The 19,882-nt window shown below is 43.5% G+C and overlaps 1 protein-coding gene across 1 annotated transcript in view; it reads left to right on the top strand.

Annotated features, from left to right (window-relative positions):
* Positions 1–16,610, top strand: part of RAB11FIP4 (RAB11 family interacting protein 4) — a 23,242-nt gene extending 6,632 nt beyond the window's left edge. Inside the window, exons 3-12 of the mRNA XM_031556353.1 lie at positions 1,127–1,261; positions 2,721–2,756; positions 3,635–3,748; positions 4,111–4,200; positions 4,765–4,905; positions 5,452–5,533; positions 5,823–5,960; positions 6,436–6,594; positions 6,944–7,087; positions 8,803–16,610. Of these exons, the coding sequence (XP_031412213.1) occupies positions 1,127–1,261; positions 2,721–2,756; positions 3,635–3,748; positions 4,111–4,200; positions 4,765–4,905; positions 5,452–5,533; positions 5,823–5,960; positions 6,436–6,594; positions 6,944–7,087; positions 8,803–8,919 (1,156 nt within the window). The 3' untranslated portion in view covers positions 8,920–16,610. The remainder of the gene's footprint in view (positions 1–1,126; positions 1,262–2,720; positions 2,757–3,634; positions 3,749–4,110; positions 4,201–4,764; positions 4,906–5,451; positions 5,534–5,822; positions 5,961–6,435; positions 6,595–6,943; positions 7,088–8,802) is intronic.
* Positions 16,611–19,882: the final 3,272 nt, after the last annotated feature.

The following is a 19,882-nucleotide window of genomic DNA, read 5'->3' as shown; positions in this document are numbered from 1 at the left end:
AAACTGTGCTTTTCTGCTTGTATAGTTTTCTTTCTGTTGCAGGCAGCAGGTATCACAGGTAAGGGTTAGTATTGTTACTTGCTGTATAAGTTACTTATACAGTTACTTATAAGTTACTTGCTGTAAGTCAGAAACAAGCTTAACGCTTTGAACTAGCCCTGGTGCAGTGGAGAAATCTGCAAGAGAGCTGTTTCTTGTTAGAGTTCTAATACTGCAAATCTTTCATCTTATCCTGTAAGATGAAGTTCCACATACAGGCAGGTTGATTTGAAACAAGATTTTAAAAGACTTTAAAAATCCTTCCCCATGCAAGGAATTGGGTGAACAGAGTTGGTGAAGAACCAAGCACGAAGACTTTCCAGGATTTGTCTGCTTGAATCAAAAACATATCAAGATCTCGTGCTTCATTGCTGACACAGAACAAGCTCACTCCATCCCACTGTTCCACATGCAACCCTTGCATGCTACCCTCTGTTTCAAGGAATCCTGCAATCCAACCTCACTACCTTGGTCATGCATGCAGAGCCAGCTCCCCTCTCTGCTGCACTTTCATGGTGATGACTACATCCTTCATCTCTCAGGTTTATGCAGTCCTTTCCATTGTCATTCCTGAGGCTCTATGCATTTCTGTCATGATTGCTTTCTTTTATTTTCCTCTTTTTTTAATCTATGTCTGCTTCTCCTTTCTTCCTTTGTGTCACTTCTTCCTGACCAACTGCTGTTTTTCATCTTCCTGCCTTTCTCTTGGAGAGAGGACTCTTCAGGTTGCATGCCAGACAGGGGAAAGATGGGCAGGATGAGAGAGGGGATATTGCTGAGGTGGAACATAAATGTAGCTGCTTTTGCTATGTTCATCACATGGACTCTGTGCGTCTTGTGCTATTCTTCCCATTGCCCAAACTGATTCTGTGCACTGATGTCCAGAACATGTACTATGTAGAGACTCGGCTCAGGCAGGCAGGCTTACCCTTAAACTAGCATTCCTCATTGTTACCTCTAAGGTAAATGAGCTGTGGTGAGAGGTGGCACCCCACGTCCCTTGTCTGTGATTCTGACACAGTCAGGAGGAAAACCTGTTGTGAGTTGGTTACTATAGCCAGTAATATCTCTCCTTTCCTGCAAACAGTGCTGGCCAAACACCCCGAAAAATGAGGCATGTTTATAACAGCGAGTTACTGGATGTTTACTGCTCACAGTGCTGCAAAAAGATAAATCTACTCAACGATTTGGAAGCCAGGCTGAAAAATTTGAAAGCAAACAGGTAAGCAGCCTACTGCAGTGCTTCTAGCAGTGTTCCCTTGAAATAGAACTAGTTAGTGGCAGGAAGAAAGGAAGAAAGAGCCCCTTCTTTCCTTGTGTTCCATTCTATCTTACACATTTTCTTGTTCTTACAAAGCAGTAAGAAATTCAGACCTTGATATCTAGCCTCAACTTAAATGCACCTCCTCATTAAGTAATAAGTATTTTTCTGACTTGAGTTTATTAAAGCTGTCTACACCTTAAATACATAAACTAACGAGCTGTTTGATCTCAGAGTAAGGGAGGGATTTTTTCTCTGGAAGTGGGGTCTGCTGTGCTTCTTAGTGCAGATCTGCAGTTAGCTGCCTGTTTCTCCAGGTGGGAAGGGGTGATGTGACACTGTTAGCTAATGTGCATAACCTCATATACACCTCTCACAAAACTATTGGCAGTGGAGGCATTTCATTCCTGTGCACATTTTTCTTTTTTTTTTTTCCTAGTGAGAACTTGGAAAAAAAGATGAATCATAGGGCAGAAGTGACTTCTGGGGTTCCTTGTAAATTCAGCTGTCTTTACATTTCTATTCCTGTCACTCCAACCAATTCTGAGCTGTGCTGAGCACACAGAACTACCATCAGCTAGGCTTTTTGAAGGAAATCATTTGATGGGCTTCTAGCTCCCCCTAGAAACTAAATGTAAATCCTGCCTGTCTGTGTAGTCCGTGGCACAGTGCGCTGCTGCTTCTCTTGACACAGCAGCATAGTACTTGATCTGAACAGTGTTCCTGCCCTAGCAAGTAGTCTGCTCAAACCCAGACTGTGCTGGCTAGATCTGAGGTGGTTTTATGAGCAGAGCTGTATATACGTGGCTGGAAGAGAGCTGTGTGCCTGAGTGTGCCCAGAGACATGGCATCTTGTTGAGAGTCAACTAGGTATTTGCCTCTCCCAGATGGGTTCATGTGGTTCTAATCTTCTAGTCTGGAATGCAGTCCCTCCTTTGGATAATAACTGATCTTTGGCTGTAAAAGGAAACTGCAAAAACTGGAAGCATCTCAGTCCCTGTGCTGAACTGGGAAGTATTATGGTGAAGGATAAGCTATCTGTTTATAAAATCATCTGAAATTTGGGAACCCCGAATAAATGTCCACCACTAACTAACTCAGTGTCCCTTTGTGATATTTCTGATGTTAACTTCCTTCTGATGTGCACTCACAAATCTCTGCTAAATATAACAGTACTTGCAAATTGACTTATTAACGATCACAGTAACTTGTGGCTCCACTCATCTTCACGTTGTCAGTAGCTGCAGTTCTTGATTGAGGTGCTCAAGGATACTGTTCACAGAATCTTTTTTTTGACTTCACAAAAAGAGTCAATGTTATGTTTCGTTGTGCCATTTGGTTAGAGGTTAAACTGAGATTTATTTGGTCGCTATTGAATTCAGTGTTTAATTCCTGTATTGTTGCTTCTGTATCTTTGTAGCCCTAATAGGAAAATATCAAGCACAGCTTTTGGAAGGTAAGCATCTTCAACTTTTTTCTGAGTACTTCTGGGATCAACTTTAACAATTCCATAACTAGCAGAGGAAGGAGAGAGGAGAAATAAATTTAGGAAAACAAAAAGATGCCAAGATGGATTTTCAAGAGGCTTGTAGTGATATAACAGAATCTGTTAGTTCTGGAGCAGGCCCCTGAACTGGGAAGAGCTCTATTAAAAACACTGATGATTTCTTCCTTTAAACTGCTATTCCATCAGTTCAGCTATTGCTTCTGTCCCCCATTGTAGGGTGGACATTTTCATTGGTATCATTGCTAAAATGCAAAGGACAGCAAGAGCATGCTTTTGAAAAGGAACTGTGCTATGTCTTTGGCTGAGTAAACCAGCCCTGGACTGGGGGGAGCTCTAAGTTTCAAGAAATACTGCAGATAATCTGTAATATATCTATTATGATGTGGTTCTATGTTGGGGACAGAGATTGCAATTTCTTTTGTTCTTGTTCATAAAGAAGCTCTTACTGTATGAAATTTATTCTGTATTAGCCATACCAACCAGCAGACAGTGGCAATCTTTAAATTTCTAACAAAGCAAATACGCCTTGGTATGTAGTGTGAATAAACCTAAGTAATTTGAAAACCATGCTAATGAATGTTGATGATGGATCCTGTTGAAACCAATAGAGACCTCACACCCTGGAACTGATGTTGTGCTCTGCAGGACTTTGTTTAGTTACCAGTCCTTTGTAAGGTGTGTGCTTAAGCAGAGGTAATTGTCACTGAGATGACTGAACATCTGGTGCTAAAATCTGTGCAAAGTGCAGAACCAGGCTGTAAGGCAGCACCTGGACTCTTTTTCTTCTCTCCTCATCAAGTGAAATAATTATCCTTGTGATCTTTCAGGCAGCTCTTCCACAACAGCAACTTCAGCAGCAGTAATGGCAGCACAGAAGACCTGTTCAGAGACAGTATAGACTCCTGTGATAATGATATAACTGAAAAGGTGAGAAGCTGTGTGCATTGCAATTAAACGTACCTAAACCAGATCCTGCTCGAGACATGCATCAACTGATGAAGCTCTGCTCACCGTGGTCTGAAGTAGTTCATTCTAAGTGTCTAAGATATTCCATTAATAGTAAAACTGCTTCACTAAAATGCGAGAGCTGTGAAAGTACAGATCACTGTATTTGTACTTCTTTACTGTGTCGTTGCACTGATTCAGGCTTAATTTTGCCACCATCTTTGCAGGAAAATATGGTCTCTTCAAAGAGGCTACCATAGCAAAATGTTCATTAGAAACAATGAAGGGATGTGTGAAGAGAGATTCAGACTCTTAGTTCTTCTTTTCCACTTTCTCCTCTTCCAGGTAACATACCTAGAAAAAAGGTTACAGAACTGGAAAATGATAACCTGACTAATGGTGACCTGAAGAGCAAACTGAAACAAGAGAACACGCAGCTAGTTCACAGGTAATGAATCATGGAACCAGTTATTTTTGTGTCACAGCAGAGCCAAAACAAAGTTGAGGGTAAAGAACATCTCTGTGAAATATGACCAAGTTTTCTGCCTTAGAACTGACAGAACAAACCAAGATGAGGCTTCATGTGAGAAGTCCAAGTGGAACAGGACTGCCTTACTAAATTTTCAGCAAGCAGATACCTTCTAAGCAAATTTCTTAATTTCTGTTACTGTACTGAGAACTTAGAATTTTTGTTATAAAAGGGGTTACCATGCTTGCTTTTCTGTTTTTGTAATTTTTTTTAATCCACGTAGAAAGGAAGTCTGGTTATTGCTTCAGGTTTCTTGAGACTGAGAATGAGGGGATGGGTGGGTACTGCTATATACTCTGCGTGTGCTGGGAAGATTGAATACCAAGAGAACTTCTGGAGAGGTCAAGTGTTGAGAGAGAGAGAGAAGTAAAATGGAATAAAAGAGTGAGAAGGAAAGCAGGCAGTGAAGTTGCACACATTATTTTATTAAAAAAAAAAAAAAAAGTGTGAAGCTATTACTGAAATGAGATCTGGCTTCCTTAGGGTTCATGAGCTGGAAGAGCTATTGAAAGACCAAGAGACATCAGCAGAACAAACCCTGGAAGAAGAGATAAAGAGACATCGAGAAGCTTATAGCAAGTATGAAAAAGAGAAAGGCACCGAAATTGAACTGCTAAATACAAGGTAACAAAAGTCTTGATGCCTCTCAGGACAATGTACAAATTTTTGTTCTCTCCTGCTGCATGTAAATGTAGGCTGCTCACACTCAGACAGTGCACAGATGGTTACAGGTTCAAAGTTCCACGGAGTAGCTGTGCAGTTGCATGTCTAATGCCCAAAAGCATGGGAGGATGTTTTACATTAATGCTTTAATCCACATGGCCCATGTAGACAGCTTAGCTGGTTATTTGGCATGGATTCAAGGAGAGAATTGTGGCCAGCTGTACCAGGCACTTGTCTCTGTATTCATTTCTTCATACTTGATTTTTATTTTTTTTTCAGACACCAGTTGTGATTGAATATAAGCACCTGAGAATCAGTGTAGTGTTGTTGGCCTTAAAAACAAACAAAAAAGCATAAAACAGTGATTAAAAATGCTAAGATTAGGCAGGGTTTCTCTGTGTAATCTTTCTATCAAGTGCAAGTGAAATGGCTTTTTAGAGCATACTGCTTTACATGTCTGTGTTCTTGAAAAGACACTTTTCTCTAAGACTTTTGTTATTGACACAGGGTTCAGCAACTGGAAGAAGAAAATGGTGAGCTGAAAACCACCGTCATGCGACTGAAATCGCAAACGGAGAGATTAGATGAGGTAACAAAAATCCTGAGTGTTGATCTCGTCTTGGATGTCAAGTGCAATTTGACAGCAGCTTGATTTGTGTAAAGGCAAACTCATACAGTGCTTGGCTCAGGTTTTATAACTAGCCTTTTCTGAACAAGTTATTGGAATTAGAGCATTGGTCACCTTTAGTATCAGAGGCGCTCTGAGATGCGTGACAGTTTATCTAGGTATAGCACAGATGTGTCTGTAGGTTGTGCTGAAAAACTGAGGATGGCTCGTGCATTTGCAAACTAGCTGTAAAGCACCCAATTTATTCCAGGAAAGGCAACGCATGTCAGATAGGTTGGAGGACACCAGTCTGCGACTGAAGGATGAGATGGATTTGTACAAGAGAATGATGGACAAACTGCGACAGAACAGGCTGGAGTTTAACAAAGAGAGGGAAGCCACACAGGAGGTAGGTATGAGGAAGGTTGTAAGACCAGGCAATTGCGTCTTATCTGCACGAAAGCTCATCTGAAAAAGTGTAGGTGTACAGGAAGAACACTGAAAATACAACATCTGGTGAATGTATTGTAGGATTGTGCATCTCTGACAAGGATATCCATAGGGCGATGAGTGTTGCAAGAATACCTAATACATGATGATCTCAGAGGGTTTACTACTCTTTGAGAACTGGAAGCCTTAAATGCATGCCATAAGATTTGCTGTACTAAGCTTGAAAGGAGAATTATGCCTCTCAGACACCAAACTTGGACATCAAAGCTTTTTCCACCTCTGAAGCAGTTTAGGTGTCTTGCCTTTCCACAGAAGGCAAAGGCTCTGTTGTATGAGTGTCTGTCCTTTGTCACAGTGCAAAGTGCAGCACAGAGATGCCAGGGAGGGCTGGTTATGCAGAGGCTGGAGAGACATGTTTCCTTGCCTGTCTGCAGCTTATTGAGGACTTACGAAAGGAACTGGAGCACTTGCAGCTCTACAAGCTGGAATGTGAGCGCCCTGGACGTGGGAGAAGTTCCTCATCCAGCGTGAGTGAATTCAATGCTAAAACCAGAGAGGTGGAAATGGAGCATGAAATAAAACGACTGAAGCAGGTGAGCAGGGAAGGGGCTCGCAGTCTGTGGGTGAGTCCAAACAAACTGTGCAGGACTGCTCAGAAAAATCCTTATAGCTGCACGTGCCAGTATGGTGTCCTAAGGTTTCTGTATCCCCACTCACTTCCACTTTAACTTAAGATGTGCATTACATTTGTCTAGAACTTACAAGTAAGTTGTAAATTGTGTACCTAGGAAACACCTGCAGTTCAGGTGAGGATGAGACTCATTGGTAAAAGAGTTGTTTGCTAACTTGTAGCCTTACTGTATTTCATCCACACCAGCTAATTTTTTTTCCAATGACTCCGTGTACAAAGAACTTAAAAGCAATTTTTTCATCCTTAAACAGGAGAATCAGAAACTTCGTGACCAAAATGATGATCTTAATGGACAAATTCTTAGTCTGAGTATCTACGAAGCTAAAAATCTCTTTGCAACACAAACAAAAGCCCAGTCACTGGCTGCTGAGATTGACTCTGCATCAAGAGATGAGGTAATATGCTTTCTTCATCAAGTACTGCATCCAAAATCTGGATTTTTTTCAATGTAATTAACTGTCAAAGTTGATTTAAGTGAAGCTGACAAATGAAAATCTGCTTTGCAAGGAGTTCAAGAATATTAGAAAATTAATTTAAATTTAACAGTGGTTCTGGGTGTTCCTTTTAACATAACTTTCTCACTTTTATCTCAAGACTGGAAATAGAATCTCAGTGAACTATTTTACAGTGGATTTATTTTAACATCTTCTATCTTGCAGGGTATTGTGCTATTGCAGCATTAATTTCATATAGAAATTGCTATAGCTATTTAATTGAATTTTGACTTTCTGTTCTGGATTTAGTTCTAAGATACTTGAGTAACAAGCTTTTACTTAAATCTAAATTTGCCCTGTAGCAGAGCTGGATTCTTGCAGAAGGTAGGCTGTGTGCAAGTGATAATCTGGTAATGCTTTGAAAGGTGTTGTAGGGGACCATTAGCATGTGGGCTGAATCAAGCTGGTACGACTTCCTTTAAGCTGCAGGATAGATATGAGATCAGGCCAACAGATATGTGAAGGTTCCCAAAGACAAGTTAGGGATGAAAGAGTTTAAAAAAAAAAATTGCTTACTTCTATGCATTGCTTCTTCTGGACAGAACTTTTTCTCATCTTCTTCAAGAGGAGTTTTGAGACAAACTTTTTTATTCAGTGTGTACCTGAATGGCCCTGTTAGTCCCTGGACAGTCTCTTGAAGTGAATTACGTGCTCAAATTTCTTGCTGAACAAGGGCAGCGTGAAGAAAGGCTGTTTAATTGTAGAACTCTACTTGAATGAAAGCAAATTGGGGTTTTTGCTGTCGTTGAGATGGATCTTTATTTTTCCTTTGGAAATTCCTGTCTTTGGCTCATGCAGAGAATATCCTGCACCACCCTCTAGAGGAGCAGCCTGCCTTGCAGCTGTGACCCAGGCTTAGTAAACCTCACAAACCAGTGTAAATCTTTCTCATTTTTCTCTTTTTCCTATATAATTGAAATGAAGGTAAGAGGCTGCAGGTTGAGGGTGAGACTTCCCTGAAGGCTTGTGGAAATGGACACTCAAATCACATCAGCTTTAGGAGGATCTGGGGCTTTGACATGTCTGGGCAACTTTGACAACAAAGCGATCTGTCTTCATCTTTGGAGGGATTAAAGGGTTTTTCACAGCTCAGAAGTCTAGTGGACAACAGCATGTTTTGAATGCAGAACATAGAACATCCCATGGATTTTTCTTGAGCATACACAGCTAGGGTGTTTTTTTTTTTTTAAGAGAATATGCGTATGATACAGAGAAAATATCTGTATTGTTCCCAGTATGTAACACATGTTCTGTTCAGCAGACCTGCGTGCGTATCTACTGAAATCTAAAGAGTTTTGTATAAATTGAGCACCATGAAATTCTTCCACTGAGATGAGGAAGTTTACCCGTGGTGTGGGTGCAGGATGGATTGCTGTGTAGGATGTGGAATTTCTATTTCAGATGACCTGCCAAAAGATTGCTGATGGTGACCATTCACCACCTTCCTAAATAATAAAGATCTTTGGCATGCAGATCATTTCTAACAGAGATAAAGAGAGGAGGCTGGGGTAGAATACTGCATGAGGTAGTTGGTGATCTTGTCTCTTACCTCAGTCCGAATTCGTGCTGTTTGGTTAAATGTTCTGCAAGAGTAAATCTGAAATGTTGTGTTTCAGCTCATGGAAGCCCTTAAAGAACAGGAAGAGATCAATTACAGATTGCGACAGTATATGGACAAGATCATTCTGGCAATCCTAGATCACAACCCATCTATCTTGGAAATAAAGAATTGAAGTGAATACAAAAAAGAAAAGCAGCAACTGCCCTATATTTCTGCACATGCCACTGGATCTAAACAACACTCTGATACTGTAAATTAGTCTATAAATATATATATATACATACACTACATGTGAGTGTGGGTGCGCGGGTGTGTTTATATGACATTTGTACACTGTTATTTGTCACTGAATTGGCTTGGTTAGACTTCCTTGCACTTTCAATACCTGTGTCAAGATAGATACTGTATATTAATGTAATAACAATATAACTGGATTATGCTGTTTTAGATACTGGACAAAATGACTCTACCTCTAGTTGTAAAGGTGGAAGAAAGACAATGGAAACATATGGATGTGACCCTAACTTTGGGAGCAAGATTTGTTCTTTCGTTCTTCCTGGAATTTGGGTACCACAAAGCAAACATTATACCCAGGTTCAGTCCCTAACTGGTGCTGACTGTGTAATTTCCTATTCAATTGAGCTTTATTACTTAAGCAACATCCAGGAAAAGAAAATTTGTGGAAAAGAAAAAAAAAAAAAAAAGTAAAAAAGAAAAGTGGAAGAAATGGCTGAATTGTTGCTATCTGTAAAATCACCATCCATCTGTTTGCCAGTGTCAGCACCAAGTGCTTTCTATAGAAGATCACTCTGCTTTGGGACGCTTTGAGCCAGCCCACTGTGTGTGTGTGTGTGTGTGTGTGTGTGTGTGCACATGTGTATATTTTATGCCAGGGTTCCTGTAGCACTGAGGCTAGGAATCTCTCTTCCCCTATTTTCAGGGGTTCATTGTAGAATGGCGTGGGTTGGAAGGGACTTTAAAGCTTGTACAGATCACACCACCTACTCTAGGCAGGATTGCCACCTACTAGATCAGGCCAGCCTGGCCTTGAATGCCTCCAGGGATGGGGGCATCCACAACTTCTCAAGGCAGGCCTGTTCTGCCTCTCCACCCTGTAGGTCAGGAATTTCCTCTGAACAGCTAACTTGATCTCCCTTCCCTGCTTTTCAAAACCATTCCCCTTTGTGCTATTATTATCAGATTGTGTAAAAATGGATCTCCCTCTTGTCTATAAGCTCCTTTTCAATACTAAAGGCTGAAGTGAGGTTTCCTTGGAACCTTTTCTTCTCCAGGCTGCACAAGCACAGCTCCTCTAGTGTTCCTTCACAGGAGGTGATTCAGCCCTCGCATCTTTGTGGCCTTCCCTGAACCCACTCTTAACAGCAGCACATCTTGTGCTGGTCACCATACGCCAGGTGAGGCCTCAAGAGCGGAGCAGAGTGGGACAGTCACCTCCCTCACCTTTGGATTGGCCCAAACCACAGTTTTTGTCCATCATGACCCCAAGCTCTTCTCCAGAGGGCTGCTGTCAATGAGTTGTTCTCACAGTCTGTGCTCATGTCTGGATTTCTCTGGCCGAGCTGCAGCACCTTGTGCTTGGCTTTGCTCAACCTCATTTGGTTCATGTGAGCCCACTTCTTGAGCCTGTCCTCCTCCAGTCCTTCTGCAGCACGTGGGCCATTCAAATGAATTCTGCAATCCCGTATCTTACTAATTTTAAATATTTCACAGAAGGAGCATATTTCAGTTCTAAAAAAGTAATAATAATAATATGTGTTGAGTTGCTTTCCCACCATCAGACACTGCACTGCTTGGAGAGTGGCATTTTGTGGACAAGCTTTGGAAGGCCCTAACATGGTGACAGGGGAAGCCTCATGTGAAGTGGCTTTTAGTTATAGGGCAGTAAAAAATAGAAGAGCTTGGTCTTGCATAAGTTGTCAACCCAAGCTGAGTACACACGTGCTTGTCTGAAGCTCTGAACAGGGAATGCATTCTGGCTTACATGAGCAGTTGTGTGAGTGCTTAACTTCAAATGCGTGCTGTGACTGCTCATAGAAGTCAGTGGGACAGGACAGAAAGCTTTAAAATTGAGTGTGTGCTTAATTGCTGCCTTAAGTAGAGATGGACTTCAATGTGTGCCTGTGTTTTCCTAGGCTGGATCTCTGTGCTGTAGTGCTTGGACCTTTTTAATTAATAATGTAGCTTATATAAAAGAAGCTTATGGAATTGTCTGATAATTGAATGCTTAAACAATTTTTATTCTGTGCACTTTTTTTTAACTCAAAATTTTACACTTCAAAATTCCTTTTGATCGATGCCAACTGGCACAGAAAAATAGGCCCTTCCTAATAGTGATGTGGCTCTTCCCAATGCCCAGAGCTGTTCCCTCTATTGAATGCACTCCCCAGGAGAATGTTACGATAGCAGTAACTGTGCTTTTCTGTGTATATCTTGCTGTTGGCAGCATTGCCCCTAGTATTCTCTTGCTGTATCTTGGTGTGTGTGTGTGTGTGTGATACATTCTTCCTCAATTTGAATACATATCTGTATTCAGTTATGGGTGTAAATATATATATATTTTTCTGCAGTTTTTGTGCTCTTGCCTTCAGTGACATGTTACTGGAGTGTTGGGAAGGGGAGAGGGAGAGGTACTGAAATTAGGCTTTCTTGGAGGCAAGAAAATAAAAACAATTTGTTTCTATGTATCTGCAATAGGCAGGTGTAAAGTAACTGGAAAGCCAGAGGGACAAGAGGAATAATGATGGGATACAACATCCCAGAAGCAAAGAAGTCAGTGGGACTTCAGTGCACTGGGAGAAATGTTACAGCCTCGATCAAACAGTGATGTCTCAGGGCTGGATTCCTGAGGCCACAGGGTAATCTGGAGGAAGGGATTTAAAGACTGTCCCTCTACCAGCTGGGAATGGCGTAAAATGTTCTGTGCTAAATTGCAGCAGCTTCTGCTTGTGGAGAAACAGGTGGATCACCGTGGATCACCCACAGTACGCCCTGTTCCCACCACTGCTGCTTCTGAATGTGCCACCCAGCAGGTAGGAGAGAAACAGTTAAACCAGCTTGGTGCTACCTGCAGATACCTGCCAGGAGGGCTCCTCACCTGTGATTCAGTGATGATGTCTCCATCTGCGTGGTGCTGTTAGTGAATTGTGCCAAGGACTTTGCTCTTCTCGTAGGCCACTGAGAATCGTTTCAATTGCTGGGTGGCTGTTGCTAACGTCCTGTGTCGTGCAGGGCTGGGTGAGCCAGCAGCCCTGCTAATGGGGCTTCCTGCTTGGCAAGTTACACTTCTGTCCTGCTCTCCTGCTCTGGATTTACGTGTAAGTGAAGCTGTTGCAGGTCAGACTGGTGACTGAATGTTTTTCTCCTGAATATTTTGAAGTAAACTGGACTCAGTTTTAAAATTTTAATAACCTAAAACCTATTCTTGTTAGGGTAGAACATCAGCAAATGTTGAGGACTAGGACTAGTTTGCAGAAAACTGTGCTGAGCACTTGGAAGCAATGCGCACAGCTGGCTTCACTGAACCTGCAGAGCTGAAGGACACGAGTGGAAGAAATGAATGTGGTAATATCCAAGATTCTGTGCAGGTAAATATGTAAAAAGTTAATAGTTGCTGATAGTGACTCACCACTGAGTGGCTGAAATCCTGGAAATGCCACATTAGCTGAGGGTGCACAGCAGTGAATTTCCTACAGATTTGCAAGGACTTCTTGTTTAGCTCTGCACCCAGTGGCTTTAGAATTCAAAAGGTGTTCATTCCTTACTCCACAGTGTTGGCATTTGAAGAGTTTTCTTACCACCACGTTGGTGCTGTTTGTAGCTTTGTTGTACTGCATAAAGAAGATTCCATTCCATACCTGTGGGGCTGTTGGCATGGTACTGCTTTCAATTAGTTCTCAAATACATATCCAGACACTTATTGTGTTTTACAAGTGATGTGAGTTGGAGGTGGGAGATCCATTCCTTTGGCAGATATGCTTTCCTCTATGGTATCCACCTCTAAAAATAATCAGTTGGCAATTGCATTTTTAAGCTGTCTGATAATAGCTCCCCAGTAACTACAGGCAATAGAACAAACCTGGGAGGACCCTTCTATCCTGCAAAATCAGTCATCACGTTTTATGACATAAAGGTAGCTTGGCAGTAAGATCATCTTTGGTGGGTCACTGGAGCAGTGGGAAGAGTAATTGGGTACCAGTTTTCCAGAGAATATGTATTTCAGTCAATATTTCAAACAGAAATATGGTATAATCTCATTCTAGCAATACTCAAATGCAGTAAACGTTCTTGTGTTAAAATCATGCTTCTCATTTAACCCTCAGGGATGCAAACACAATCCAAGGTACTATCTCTTGATCTGCTCTTTAGCTCTTTATACTGTAGGATCTGAAAAGCTAGGCGATATTCTGATCAAACTAATTGCAAACCACTGCAGGTATTTTTGTATGGTGGAAAAAAATGAGTCGCTCCTGGCTAGAAGCAGTCCTTTGCCAGGCTGATCACACACACAGGCTGCTATGGAAAAATACCTCTTCCAAACATTGCACTTAGAGTTCCTGAAATGTAGTCTTTCAAGATTTGCTGATATTGGCTGCTTCACTCCAAATACCAGCCTTCAGCTTCTGGTTTCAGAGCATGGTGCTGACTTAGAACTAGATTGACAGCAGAGCATTTTTCAGCTTTCTTAGTATCTTGTAATAAAGACTCAAGTTGTTTGCTGTGTTTTGAAATGTGACAGTGACAAACTGTAACCATCCAATCTGTTTCTAAAGGAGCCTTCAATACATAGATTTGTAGCAAGTCTCAAAAAAATCCATACCATTTTGCTGTCAAAACTTTCCTTTTATGGTCTTGGGAGAAATTCAGATGTTTCTCAGCCAGCTCTGTAGGCATTTGAGTGCAGTGTCATTGATTAATGGGTATATCAGCAAACACCTTGTTATCTGACTGCAGCAAGGCTCTGTTCTACACTCCAGAAGGGATCTTGGCCTACTGTATTTAGACTGCCTAATCTGTTTAGTAATTGAGGGTTTGGAAGGTGTATGCAAACCTTGCTCATGGCCTGCATCAATCGCTGTGCAGCAGTCTCCAGGTCATGGTGCTAATGGCATGTGATGGGTCTAAGAACTAGAATTTACAAGTAAATACTTCTTTTTAGTGGCAGTGAATATACAGTGTTTTTTTTCTTACGTACTGCATGGTGTGGTCTGCGGGATGTTTTCCAAGGAAGGAAGCAGCAGCTGATCTGACACTTGCCAGATCAGTGGCTTATGTTGATTTCACTGAAAACCAACTCAAACTTTAACGAAGCAGTAACTGCATTGGTTTGGCATAAGCAGTAATATTCATACTCTTGTTAGGTCGTTTGTTACTTAAGGAACATATTCAAGGAAGCAGGACTGCTTATGTAGCCAGCAGCTGATCTTAAAGGAAAGGAAATGTTCTGCAGCTGCTGGCACGTTGTTCCTTGGCAGCACCTTGGGATTGTTTTCTCAGTATTTCTCAATCCAAAATATTGATCCCAGGGCAGTTTGCCATTGAAGTGTGTAGCGTGTGTGAGTTTCTTCTCATTTATTGAAGCTTTGCACATACGCTGGCTGGAATCCTATAATCCTTGCAAGGGTTCTGTTCTGCACAGAGGGAGGCTTCGCTGGGGCTTCTGTGGTTATTCTCTGTTTTAGGAGACAGTGTTGGTTCAGCTGAGCACTACAAACAAAATCTTTCAGTAATTTAACCAAAGGCTTGTGTGTTAGCACACAATAATGCGGAACTTGAGCTGTGGATTATATTTATTAGGGTTTTTTTTATTATATAGTGACTAGAAGAGGTGTGAAATCCCCATCGTGAGTAGCTTGTTGTCCTTTTAAAAAAGATTTAGAGAAAATTCTCACCTACTGCCTCTCACCCTTTGTTTTCTATAACCACTAAAGAAAGAAAAAGGAGAGAAGGGAAGAGTTCTGTTATGCTTGGGGAAAAAAATTAAAAAAAAAAAAGAGAAAGGAAGAACTGATGGCTCCCACAGAGGAAACTCTCGTGGCTGCCCTTAGCATTAAGAAATGTTTCATGTGTTTTTTTTTTTTTTTCATCTGAGATCTCACTTGTGGTCATTCAGTCTTCTGTATCAAAAAACAGCAGTTGCTGGTTGAACACTGAAGGACGAAGTTGATGTTTACTGAGGGTTAAAATATGGGTGAGTCCTTTGCACAGACTAGCTCAGTTATCCACAATTTGTGCACGTCAGTGGTCATCTGTCTGGGAGGGGACCTAATGCTGAATTGATGCTCTCAGAAAAGGCTCTTTCAGGCTGGCTGGAGCTCCTCGAGGGTGGGTTTTGCTCATGTGCTCCTGGTGCTTGCATCCATTCAGCGTGACAGGCTGTCTGCAGAGCCAAGGGCTGTGCCCTTATTTGCAGGGGAGGAGGAAGCAAGCTGTTCCTGCTCCTGCTGTGTTTGCAGCATGCCAAGGAGCAGCCGCTGCTGAGGCTCAGAGGGAAATACCACCTCAGTCTCACTGTGAGGCTGAAGTCCATCCCCGTCAGACAGCACTGGGCATCCCTGTAAGCATTACCTCGATTCTGAATAGCTATCCAATGGCGTGCTGTAATTGTACACTGTTTGCAAGGCACAAACCTACTGGCTTAGCCTAGCAAGCGTAACTTACAGATAATGGCAGCTGCCCATTCAGGCTGAAACATCAGCAGGTTGGGTGAGTGCAGGCAGTTTGTGACAGTGTTACATTGCCTACCTTATGCATTTTTTTTTTGTTTTTTTCCTTTGGTTTCTTGGCTTCAGTCTTGAATTTTATTTTTTTTTCAACTGTGAGAGCAGTACACATTGAAACACGTAATTAGGGAGAGAATATTTTTAACTTAAACTTTAGCCTAGTGAAGAAAGCATTAATAACCATGGACTTCCTTGGTATATTTTGGCTACCTACCCCTAGGATCTGTGTTTGTTTCTAATAGGTGTTGTTAGTGGTGCAACTGTGACATTGGAGCTGTCAGCTTTCACATCACTGCTCTCAGCAGAGTGAAATTCACCCTGGCAAACCTCTGCACTGTGCCCTGGCCAGGGGCAGGGATTGCTCTGGTAGATGCACATTCCATACACAGTAAGTAATGGATGCAGAAGGGCTGCAGTTACTCTTCCACCTTACACCACCCAACGCCAGCTCCATTTGATTTAACACTTTATCCTTAGCTAAATCATTCCGGCTTTGGAGAAAGGAGATTGGAAGGGAGAATTTGGTATGGTGTGAACACTTCACTGTGCTACGGGACAGTAAATGTTGCACTTACAGTATGTTTCAATACTGTGATATTCTGAGAATTACTGTAAAACCACTTGTGGGAGCCGTTTGTTTTGCTTTGTTGCACAGGTTGTACTTACATTTTTTTGCATGGTTATACATCTTAGTATTTGTGCCTTTTACTTCTCTGTTGTGAGAATGCATTGTATTTTCACATTTCGTCTGCTGTTTTGGGTACTTTTTATAAAAGCTGTTTTTTTTTTTCATTTGATCTTCATCTTGGATTTTCATGTAATGTAAATGTCTGTATATATAAAATAGCTCAGATTTGTATTCATGTGCCTGAGATGTAAAAAATACTCATTTTATACAGGTTTTTTTAGAAGCACTAGGTCATGTTCAAAATTCCTTAGCAAATGAAATGTAATTTAATCAGCAGTTCTTTGTCTTGTTTTAGCAATGTGCTGTCAGGTGGCTGGTCTCTTTATGGCAGTATCTCACACACTCCCTGGATCTGTTCTGGTGTCACTATGAGACCAATTTTATCTGCTTGTTAGTTTTGGTTAATTGGAAATAAAACACCCAGCTGTGCGTTAAGGTCCTGCCTCAATGGTTGTAGTTTTTATTCACATCGGAGACTATTTGTTTCCATCTGCATTTGAAATGGACTTCACACAAAAACTTCCTTTGAACGCCTCACCCATTTTAGGTTTATTTCAGTCCTGGGGTTATTTTTGTGGAAGTGGGTGAGTGATTTACTTTGACTATTGGAATCAAAAAGGAAACAGCAGTGCCCATTTATAGATCCTCCTTCTTAGGGTAAAACTCATTGGATTTCTGCTTCTCTTCCTGCCTTCTGTGGCCTCTTTTCCTAAGGAAGGACCCTGGGTCTGCACAGCTGAAAGTGCATGAAGATCACGAAGGTACCGAGGGCAGAATTTCTTACCCAGATGGTAAACTGAGGAATGGAGCGCCTTGCTTTTCACATTTAGCAGCTGCAGGGAAAACTCTTGGGTTTGTAGCACAGCAAAACATCGCTGCGTTCATTGAGTGCTGACCCCCTCGCCTGGTCAGATGCTGGAATTGTTCCCTCTTGTGTCTCACGGAGCACCGATAAGCACCGCGGATACGGTGAGATAAGAAATGGTGAGGCGTACAAAAAGCAGCACCTACTAAAAGCTCCAAAGCCCAAAGTTTCGATCTATAAAATGCAACGTTCCCTCCTCAGAGAGCTGAAATCTTTAAACTGAATCTGGCATCCACCTTTCAGCCCATGAAGCTGCCTTGGAAGCAAGGAGGTGGTTTTATTTTTGACTTCAAGGGCTGCTTGGTTGGAAACTGAGCAAAGTCCATTCGCTTCATTGCTACAGAAAAAAAGCAGCCAGCAAAAGCAGCATACAATTATTTGCAACTTCATTCTGTAATTTCCACCACCCGTGAAGCGATGTCAGTCCTGTCACACCCTGCCATTACACTTTTCTCCGTACGGGGACAATAAAACTATCTTTGCTCACGTGAATCCTTTCACCTCGCCGTGATTACAACACACGGCAACAGTTTGCAGCGCGATTCCCTCCATTCCCGCACGGTTTGAAAGCACCGCGCGGCGATGCGGTGCCGGCACGCGGCTGTGCGAGCTCCTCGTGCAGCGCTGCGAGCAAATCGAGCTCCAGCTGCGAGCTGTTGGCAGACCCGCGGCCAGCTGCAATTAACTAATTGCTGAGCGGCACCTGCGGCGGATCCTTGTGAGCCCCGAGGGGCCGCGCTCGCACTTGCAGAGCGGCGCTTCCAGCAGCTGTGGGGGGCTGCGGGAGGCGGGACCTCGGTTGGGACCCGGACTCGGATCCGGTCTCGGACCCGCCGCAGGACCTCTCCCGTCCTTCCCCGTGGAACGGGGACGGTGCGCCGCTGCCCGTCGCATCTTCCGGACCAGAACGCTGAGGTAAAGTTTTATCTTTATTTTGTAACTTCTTCCATTTTGAGCCTCTTCTCCGGGTTTTGCTTTAATTGCTGGAGTAAAGAAAAAAGAAACGTGGGTCCGGCTGTGGAAATGCCAGGCGAAGTTCTGGAAGGTTCTGTGCGGAGCGGCCGCGTGCTGCCCCTCAGCGCCGCCCCACCGCACTGTGTGCCCATACTGGGTGCCCGTCCCACCGCACTGTGTGCCCATACTGGGTGCCCGTCCCACCGCACTGTGTGCCCATACTGGGTGCCCGTCCCACCGCACTGTGTGCTCACACCGCCGCTGCACGGCGCTTCCCCGGGGTTACGGTTCTCCTCACGAGGAACCGCCCTCCCCCGCTGGGGGCTCAGCCGTGCCCATGGGAGGGGTACCGCAGCCTCCCGACACCCCTGGGGTCGGTGCTGTGCGGAGATCTGTGCTAGTGGTGCGTTATTTAACGTGCAGGCTGTGGTGAGCTCTCTAAGGGAGAGGGAAGGAGGGGAATGCTCATTAGTGATACATACTCTCTTTTCTGAATCTGAGCTTATTTATTGTAGCAATGGATTCCAGAGGACAGTTTTATGCTACTGTATAAAAGGAGCACAGTAATTACCATGCGGTTTGGTCCTCCTTAGCAATCACAGCACTTTGCTGTGCAGCTGATGGTTCCTCAATCGCTGTCTGTACTGCCCAATATCTGCCTGCCCGCTGTTGGCTGGCAGCTGCTCCAGGCAATAAAGGCACTGAACAGAGGGCACCCACAGTGCAACCCCTGACCTCTTGGCCTTCCCTTTTTCCACATTCCTTATGGCAGTGAGGTGTTGGATATTCAGATTTGTAACAGTAGGCCTTACCAATGCCCCCCTTTGTCTGTTAAACTGCTGCACCGAGGAAATGTGAAGCAGTTATGCCCCAGAATCTCAGTAGCAGCTCTGGCTGATGGGCTGCACTACTGACCTGCTTCAGCCCATTACACGCTGGCTCACAAGGAGGGTGCACTGGGAAAATGGACCAGCTGGTGCTGGAGGAGAGGTGCATGTCAGCACTGTGTGTCACACAGCCTGGAACAGGTGTAACAAGTGGTGCCGTTCTGTGCTCAGAGCCCTGCGTGGTGCAAACAGGACTGAGATGTCCAAGCTCCCCGTGGTGATGGTTACCCTGCTCTTATCTTTTTGGGGAAAGGGAGAAAGGAAAGGAGTCCTGAAACCAGGCAGAGGTTCAGCAGGGCAGTAGCAGAGCAGGAATTGCAGGAGTTCTGGCTCCTGGAACCTTGGGTGGTGGCAAGGAGAGCCTTTGCAGATAGAAAATCCATCTTGTGTGCACACTAAGGGAGCACACCGGCCTGGCATCAAGCACTGATCTCATCCTGGCAGATAAGTGTTCAACACATGAGTCTCAAAGCCATGGCTGGAGGATGGGGTTCTGGGATGTGTTCTGAATCTCTCTTGACCCACATGCTGCAGCAGGGACTCTGCTTGCATAGCTCAGCAGCAGTTCTGCTCTTGGTGCCGGCTGCTTTCTGGAGGCAGGAAAGGGGCTGGAGCACATGAGCAGTGCATTGACCATTGTCCTAGAGATGTACGATGATTAAGAATTTGGGTTAATGGTAACTTTGTAGCATTGATATGTAAGTACTGTGACAGGAGACATGCTTACACACTTATTCCATCGCACTCAGACTTCCGTGCCTTCGCTAACAGACCTGTATGAAGCAGGTGACTAATGGGTGCCATAGCACATAACACAAGGCTTATAAATCACAGCGCAGACTTCCAAACAGAAAGAGGGGCGGGTAGCAGGGATGTGGCACCGCACGAGGGCCGACTTCAGCACCACCTGTGTGCTCGCTCTCCCCGTTGTGCTGTAACACAGGCTGCCAAAACGCGGCCGGAATTGCATTCAGCGCTTCGGCGGGGAGCGGGCCGGGCCG

This window comes from Meleagris gallopavo, chromosome 20, assembly GCF_000146605.3.
Source record: "Meleagris gallopavo isolate NT-WF06-2002-E0010 breed Aviagen turkey brand Nicholas breeding stock chromosome 20, Turkey_5.1, whole genome shotgun sequence".
Classification (NCBI taxonomy): Eukaryota; Metazoa; Chordata; class Aves; order Galliformes; family Phasianidae; genus Meleagris; species Meleagris gallopavo.
Note: the sequence above shows the minus strand (reverse complement) of the source record. Positions and strands in the feature narration are given on the sequence as shown.